We start from the raw sequence: 7,734 nt of genomic DNA, 5'->3' as shown, positions 1-7,734 counted from the left end.
CTGCCTATGGCAGGTGTGGGCAAGGAGTGCTGGGCGAACTTCCCTCCGGGCCGGCCGGGGTGGGGGGATGCGTGGCGTCAAAGCCCACTGCCACTCCACCCGCGTCTGGACAAAAATCTAAGCCCTCCGGGTGTCTGACGGTGGAACCGTGTGTACGGAACAGACTTTGCGAGCGCGTGTGAGAGGGTCGCTGTGCCCAAACAAAGACCCATGCCCAGAGAGCGCCCCTGCATCCCAAGGCCCGCCGTTCCAACACAACCTATATGGGAGCTCTACGTTGTACTCGAAAATATAAAAGCCTTTCTCTTCTTTGCTTGGCATAACCAGTGGAGACAGGGCGGCTCCTGATGGGAGGCGAGTGTTAGCCGCGATCCACCTGCCGCGAGCAGGGCCCCTTCCTGGACCAGGCGATGCTCCAGCGCTGTGCGAACCCGTCCCCACCCCCGCACCCCGGTAACGCGCTCAACAAGATCCCTACAGTTTCCGCTGGGATGCGCCGTTCGTGTTAGAAACAATCTAGAAATCTTTGGATTTATTGCACGCTGGGGGCAGAAGGGGTCTCCAGAAATCTTGAAAATGGAGCAGCACCAGAGGAGATTCAAATTGGGAAGTCTCAGAGTCCACGTGTGTGTGTGTGTGTGTGTGTGTGTGTGTACACAGCTCATAAGAAACCTGAATTGTTCCTTTACAACGCGCGAGGTCCCTTTATGTGGCCCTATTGCATTTCACGTGGGAGCACCTGCCCCACTGCCACCCCCGAAGCGCGCCTGGCAAGCATCTCTCCTGCGGACTGCAGACCTCCGCTGCAGCTCCAGGCGCAGGAAAGAGCAAGAGCGCCCCCCAACCGCCTCCCCTCCAGCTCCCCACCCCCACCCCCACTGGCTCCTTTGCTGTGGCTGCCGGCAAGTTTTGAGGTTTTGCCAGGAGGAACCCACAGCATGCCACCTAAGGGTCCTGGACCGGCCGCCGCCGTATTCCTTTCTTGCTGAGCCAGTTCCCTACTGCAAGTGGTGCCCGGACAGGAGGAAAGACGCCTACCATGGGTCCTTTCCACCTGCCCCGGGCTTTCTGAAAACGCGGCCTCTGCAAACGAACTTCCTTTCCCCCTGCCTTTGTAGCTCCAGCAAGATGACTTCTGTTTCAGACCCAGCTTCCTTCTCTTCTCCCTCCTCCACCCACCAACCCACATCTGGTGGAAAACGCCCACCTGGCTGGCGGCTTCCTGACCCCAGGAAGAAAAGGAAACCGGCCCCCAGGAACCCCTGTGTCTTTCTGGAAAGACTCACTGCCTCCTGGTCACCGTGCTAATCCCCCTCTCCCACTCCCTTCCTCGGAATAATGTCTGAGTGGACAGTGCCCGGCCACAGACATTGCTCTTTTCCATTCAAGAATACTGTCAGGTCCTGTCAGGTGTCAGGACCCAGGGGCACCATGCTTACTGCGCTAGCACAGCTGGGGTACCAGAAAGCTAACAACTTTGGGAGACAATTCAATATTCGACATTAAACAACAACAAACCCCAAAACAAACAGAAATCACAATAAGGGGGAGATTTCAACCTTGTTGGGCTTTTCACTAGTTTCCCAGCTAAGGGCTTTTGTTTCGAATTGCACGAGGCAGAAGGCACCAGAACCTTTGGGGGCTTAAGCTCTCTAAGAGCTCATTCTGGCCTCAGGCAGGGTCCAAGGCGGCCCCCTGAGGTGCTTGGGGAAACTTCTGATTCCCCCGAAGAAAAACCGAGGTCAGATCCAGGCAAAGCTGGCCTTCTACTTTACTGAACAACTCCCCAGGGCTAGGAAAGGGCTTTCAGGGGCTGCTGTACCCCTGGTAGGGCAGAGAAGGTGTGGGAAGAACAGCCCCTGTGACTCCTGACTTTGGCCTGTAGACTGACACCCCAGGGTATCAGTACAGTGAATGGGAGGGCTGGAAAACTAGTATGTTAAAAGAGATTTGCTAGGGAAGTGACGAAAGACATAGGAATAGGACTGGGTGGGGGAGGGTAGAAAGGACAGGCACGGCCAGTCTTCTTCAGTGGCTGGCTGGAGCTCCAAGTCACGATGATGTCAAGTTTTTATTGAAAGGAACAGATGGAAGATGAGAGCATTTCTGGACACGGGATGGCACTCCTTGGGTACCCATCCGCTGCACAAGATAGCATTATATCAATCTCCTTAAAGCTCAAGATATAAATAAAATGAAGAATGCAGTCTTCTATCTGCCAGCCACCTTCCTTGGGTTGCTAATACTGGTGAGAAAACAGTAGGCGAACTGAGGCTAAGAAAAATCCAGAGCTACTAATGTCACCTGCTCGCTACTTTCATTTCATGGAGCAGTCATTATTTGCTTTCTCTAACATATGTGTCTGATAATGCAGCAAAGAGAAAGAAATAACTATCAATGTGTCACTTCAAAAACACACAAACATTTGTTAGCTTTTCATTTTATTGATGTTCTTTTAACGTAAGTATTTAAGTTTAAACTACTGCTCAAATCCCAACAGCACAGAGAGTAAGTCTGGATCAGAGATTTATTATTATTTTTTAATACAGGTCCAACAGAACAGAGTATGAAGTTGTTCTCAAACATAAAAATATGAATTGAATTGCTTCTTTTTAGATGGGTCTTTAACATTGACTTGACCATATGGACACTGTAGAAGAAATAAAACAAATTATTATTGAATTATTTAATAATCATCCTGCAAGAGTACACTTCTCATGAACAAAAGAGACTGTTAACAAGGTGATACAGATCATTTGATCTATCAGGCCCTGCAGACTTACAGGAGAATAATGGCAACCTCAGGCAAATGGTCCTAATTAAGGCCCACGAACCATTTCCTAAAAGCATCCTTCCAACTTTAAGAATTTTACTGTCAAAAATGCACTCCTAAAAAATCCTCAAGTCCTCAGTTGATGCAAAGGTCTTATACATTGGATTAAAAACAATGAATGGCAAGGGTAGCAATTTACCCATGCCAATAAGCTTTTTCAATAAGTTTTTCAATACTAGCTACAACTTAACGCAGTTAGTGTCTATTCTTTCATTATAAAGTAGGTCAGTTAAGGAAATAACTTAAGGAAATAACAACAAAACATACAAAGTGTTCTGTAAACAGAACTTATTACCTGGTTATAATCTTAACTTTATAACAATTTACCTTACTACCATGTCATTTAAAATAAAATAAAAATAGGGAAGAACACTTTGACATTTATGCTTTGCTCAAAAAAGGGAAGGAGTAAGTATGGTTCACCTTAATCAGTAAATATAGAAATTATCCATTGAAATAAACATTTTAGGAGCTATTCAGCACTAAATTTGGATCATTCAGGTTCACCATTATTTTAAACAGAAACCAGAAAAGGACCAGAGAGGGAGACAGGGTGAGAGAGGAGGAAGAGGGTGAGTGGGAAGAAAGGTCAGAGGGAGGAAGCAAAGGAAGCCAGGAAGGAGTGAAAGAAAGTATCATTTAAAGGAAACCTCTCTCTCAATCTAGGGCAAGTTTCTCTTTATTTGGCTAATAATGAAGGAAATGCTTTCTAGGATCCCCCTTGCAACATTCTAGATTTCTTTTCCTGCCCTCTCTCTGCATCTGCCTAGTGAGCACAACTTATTTTAAACCTCATGAAAAGTTTCCTTGCAATAAAGAGCTCCCATGAATTTCAAATCACAGTGTTTAAGGAACTGATGTTCTCAGTGAAACATTACAAAATTCCATTAACTTTAAAGGTCCTATGTTGGTACTAAGGACTTCATTGTCCTTGGCTAAAGTAGCTTGTGAAAAGTGCACTCCAGGTCTATTTCGCTTTTTTATTTGACTTGTTGTTCAAATAATAGGTATTTACGAAGTTTCAGAAGCACCGCAGACTGCGGCTGTAATGCGAGAATTGGTACTCACGTGTCTGCAGGCAGAGCCGCAGCACTCGCCCCTCTGCAAGTGGGCCAGCTGCGTGAGCACCACGTAGCCAGTAGCTGGATCCACGTAATTTAGCTGGCCAGCCTGAGGAGTAATAAAACAATTCATTAATCTCAATATTCATCATATCTCCTCACCATCATTTCTGCTCATAAAATACTGCAAAAAAACTTTTAAGCAATATCAAACTTCTTCCCAGCAATTTTAGTGGTGCTTGCAATTAAAGGCTGAATGCATTCTGACATTGTACACAATCCAACTTTATGTGGCTAAAGGAGAAAATATACAGTTTGAGAAAAATGAGAAGTTGATGGAAAAACAAGAACTCCCTTATATCCAATAACTATGTGCCACTGCTCTGATATTTTTCATTTGGTTTCTAGGTAACAAGCTTAATAACAGGTGATTTAAATGATTTTAAGAGCTTAAGAGGCTGAAAATGAACTTTCACTCAGAAGTTGCAGTTGTAATTTCAGTACTTAAAATATGTGGATAATGATTTAAACTTACAGAAAAGGTGCTAATCAAAACCAACCGTCCTTATAGAAAAGTATTACCTTTGCTATTATTGAACACTTTTCTTTACTTTCATGATGTGTTACTCCATTGCACGTTTTACAATATGTCCCTTTTTTGGGAGGGGGGAATGTTCTATTTTTAAGAGAAAAAAAGCATTGTTTCAACACACTAAGGCCCACTGCTTTCACGGGGCTGATCAAAAGCAACCTTTATTGTATGTTTTGAAACGCCAAGGAAGCATACTGTACCTACATCGAACAGGGCACACACACAAAGCATCCCAAGTACGATGGGTGAAGGTGCAGGGGATGAAGTCTCTCCTGAGGATCTGGGTCATTTGGGTGATACTACTCCGACTCGAGTTTGCAGCAGAAACTCCTCATGCACTTTTTATGTAACCCTTTTACAAGGCAGAAACGCCTTTTCTTGCAGAAAGCCTTTTCATCAAAACACCCGCGAAACTGGCCTGTCTTCTTGCATGATTTTTGTGTGAGTCCAAATTTTTCAGCATCTTATTTAATAGATGAATATTGTACCCTGGTTGAAGTTTCATGAATAAAGGATGGAGCAAAAGGACACATGAAGTTTATGTCTAGGTTCCCTGCAAGACTTCCCAGCAAAGCTGGACTTGACATCACAGAAACCCAACCAGCCATGCCGCCGTCTAAGGAGAGACCTGCGGGATATTCCGCGAATCTGGGCTCACTAAACGCTACTTCAGAATGATGTAGTGTTGGTTAGAATTCACTTCTTCACTTACAAAGCCTGTGTTTGGACACTCAGAAGAGAACACAAACAAAAACACCGGGCACTCCAACAGTCTTCTCTTCACTTGTCATTGCTCTGGGCGGCTGGTGAGGGCACTTACCAGGCTACCCCACGCCTCTGCGCCTGCGCTCTGCTTTCCAGGCGCCTCTGAGCTTGCCGGTGCCCACACAAACTTAATTTGCCCCCAAATAAAGGAGCCTGGCGGGCGGTGGCAACAGAGGGGCAGTGACGGTTTGGGGGGAAGGCCGGGGCCATCTGCCCTGAGGCCGGACAGTCACTGAACCCAGGCCGCTGACATGTGGAGTCAGGAAAAATCCCCTTCCCCTGCTTGGCTGAGAAACCTTGACCTGTCCCTCGTGTGTAAAGAGAGAACCGTCTGGCTCATCTCCACCATAATTGTTCGAAGTATGGAGACAGACCACACACGTGATTTTTGAAAAGAAGAGTATAACCAGGAACCATCAGAAGCTGCCAGTCACTGCCTGACCAATCGCCCTTCAGTCTCAACTCATGAATGAGCCCACAGGGATTCTCGGCCTACTAACGAGGCAAGAAAGTCAACTTGAGGCGCCGGCCACAGCTTCCTCTTCCCTCCCCCTAATATTTTCTTATTTGAAAGGCAGAGTGACAGAGAGAGGGAGGGGCGCGCGCGCGCGCACACACACACACACACACACACACACAGCGCTCTTCCACCTGCAGATGCACTCCCCAAACAGGACCAGAACCAGGGCTGGGCCAAGCCGGGAACTCCACCCGGGTCTCCCACGCAGGCGGCAGGGGCACAAGTATTTGAGCCATTTTCCGCGGCTTCCCCGCGCATCAGCAGGTAGTCGGGCCGGAAGCGGAGCAGCGGGACTCCAGGTGCACTCCTGGCAGGCAGGGACTGAACGGCGGGCCGGCTCGCTCCACAGCGGGAACACCCGCCCTGTGCAGAACCGCTCACCACCGCGCCCGACGCTCCACGCACTGCTCCACGCACTGCTTCCCTACGTCTGTCAGACAACTCCTTCGGGCGCACCATCGCTTGTAAAGGTTGACGGAAACATAAACACGCACGCAGTCTGAGGTGTCAGGGGCTGGGAAGGGAGGTAGGTTTAGGAGCCGCCTCCGGGGCAGCAGTAAAAATTTAAAAAAAAAAATTTTTTTTAAATCATTGGCTGGTGCACTGTTCAAGTGCTAATGCAAACACAACGTATTTTTCTTGCGACTTCCCAATTCTTCCACCTTCTCCCCCATCGATTCCTGAACGCCCGGTTCCCTCGCGCCAGGCGCGCGCACTCGGACTCGCGCGCGAGAGCGCGCGCGCGCAGAGGGGTGGCGGCGCCGGGGTGGGTCCCACGCGGAGGCGCGACGCCGCTCGGAACCGGAGCGGCGCTCGCAGGCCGGGCAGCACCCTGCAGGGCCTTTGTCCTGGGACGCGGAGCCGAGGCCGGGTTTCCGGCAAACGCCGGGAGCTGGAGGCGCGCACGCGCGCGTGCCGGGAGCCTGAGGCGGGGCGCGCGGGCGCGGGGCGCGGGGCGGAGCGGGCGGGGAGGGTGGGGGTCGGGTGCGGGGACTCTCACCGCGCACGCGGCCGCGTGCAGCTCCGCGATCCGCCGCTCCGCCGCCGTTAACTCGCCGGCCGCCGGGCGCCTCTGGGCCGTCTCCGGCCTGCCCTGTGAGTCGGCTGCAGCGGCGCCGCCGCGGTCTCCCTCGGCCGCGGAGCAGAGAGTTAAACCGCGCGACAGCCGGGACCCCGCTTCCACCCGGAGAGGTCCGGGCGGCGGGGCTGCGGGCCGCGGCCGGCCGAGCGCGGCGCCCGCCAGCGCGCGGGCCTGCCGGTTCGCCATGGCCGCCGCCGGCCCGTGGGAGGCGGAGCACCGGGAAACGGCGGCCGCGGGCCTGGGCGCGGCGTGCGGGGCTCGGGCCGCGGGCCGGCGGGCTGCAGGGTCTCGCGGCCGCGAGAAAGGGGGCTTCGCGGGCAGCTGGTGGGGCTCCGGACGCCGCGCCCTTCCCCCGTCTCTGGACCTGAATCTGTTTCGCTTTCTTCTGAGGGGGAAATGTGTACTTTTTTCCTCTTGTCAAGACTAGATTTGAGATCCTGTAGCCTAGTCGCCACGACTTTAAGATCTTAGTGACCAAAATCCACCGTAGGCCCGCGCAGTTCTGCATTTCGCAGCGGGCTCGGAGAAAGTGGGAAGCGGAGCCTTCGTGGCTTAGTTCTCTGGGCCACCCCAGCCCGGGGCCGAGAAAGGAAAATCTCACACGGGATAAGCAAAGGTGCCGTGTTCATCTTGCTGGATATTTGCAAAAATCCAAACTCAAAGTATATTTCCTGTGTGAAAGATGAAAGTTACCCTGGTGCAACCACAAAATTGACTTTGAGAAAATTAGCACAAGCCCAGGAGGTAATTTCAGGTGTTAGAATTAAATTAGCACTGCTGCCACCCCCTACCCCCAGCCTGGGGTTCGAGAAAAGGGGAGTTGGTCGGGGGCGTGGAGTAGCGGCTGGGACCTGGGCCTGCGGTCCCTGCTGCTCCACTTCT

The 7,734-nt window shown here is 50.9% G+C and overlaps 1 protein-coding gene across 2 annotated transcripts; it reads right to left on the bottom strand.

The window, feature by feature from the left end:
• Nucleotides 1–2,424: 2,424 nt before the first annotated feature.
• C13H1orf53 (chromosome 13 C1orf53 homolog) lies at nt 2,425–7,219 on the bottom strand. Of its 2 annotated transcripts, none has more exons than XM_070055069.1 (3): nt 6,772–7,219; nt 3,902–4,003; nt 2,425–2,650 (listed from the first exon to the last, which is right to left on the bottom strand). In XM_070055069.1, the coding sequence occupies exons 1-3, from the start codon at nt 7,036–7,038 to the stop codon at nt 2,579–2,581; spliced, it is 441 nt and encodes a 146-aa protein (XP_069911170.1). In that variant the 5' UTR covers nt 7,039–7,219; the 3' UTR covers nt 2,425–2,578. The 2 variants fall into 2 exon arrangements, with proteins under 2 accessions (XP_069911170.1, XP_069911169.1); XM_070055068.1 differs by lacking the exon at nt 6,772–7,219 and adding an exon at nt 5,903–6,765 and having other exon boundaries at nt 2,618–2,650.
• Nucleotides 7,220–7,734: the final 515 nt, after the last annotated feature.

The sequence above is a fragment of the Oryctolagus cuniculus genome, chromosome 13 (assembly GCF_964237555.1).
Source record: "Oryctolagus cuniculus chromosome 13, mOryCun1.1, whole genome shotgun sequence".
NCBI classification, from domain to species: Eukaryota; Metazoa; Chordata; class Mammalia; order Lagomorpha; family Leporidae; genus Oryctolagus; species Oryctolagus cuniculus.
This window is presented reverse-complemented; position numbering and strand designations above follow the sequence as displayed.

Coding starts and splice junctions, on each gene's coding strand:
- C13H1orf53 (XM_070055068.1), bottom strand. CDS start 6,230: ATGGTGCGCCCGAAGGAGTTGTCTGACAGACGTAGGGAAGCAGTGCGT. Junction 4,004..5,902: donor TTTGGGGAGTGCATCTGCAG/GTGGAAGAGCGC, acceptor ATTACTCCTCAG/GCTGGCCAGCTAAATTACGT. Junction 2,651..3,901: donor GCGGCTCTGCCTGCAGACAC/GTGAGTACCAAT, acceptor TTTCTTCTACAG/TGTCCATATGGTCAAGTCAA.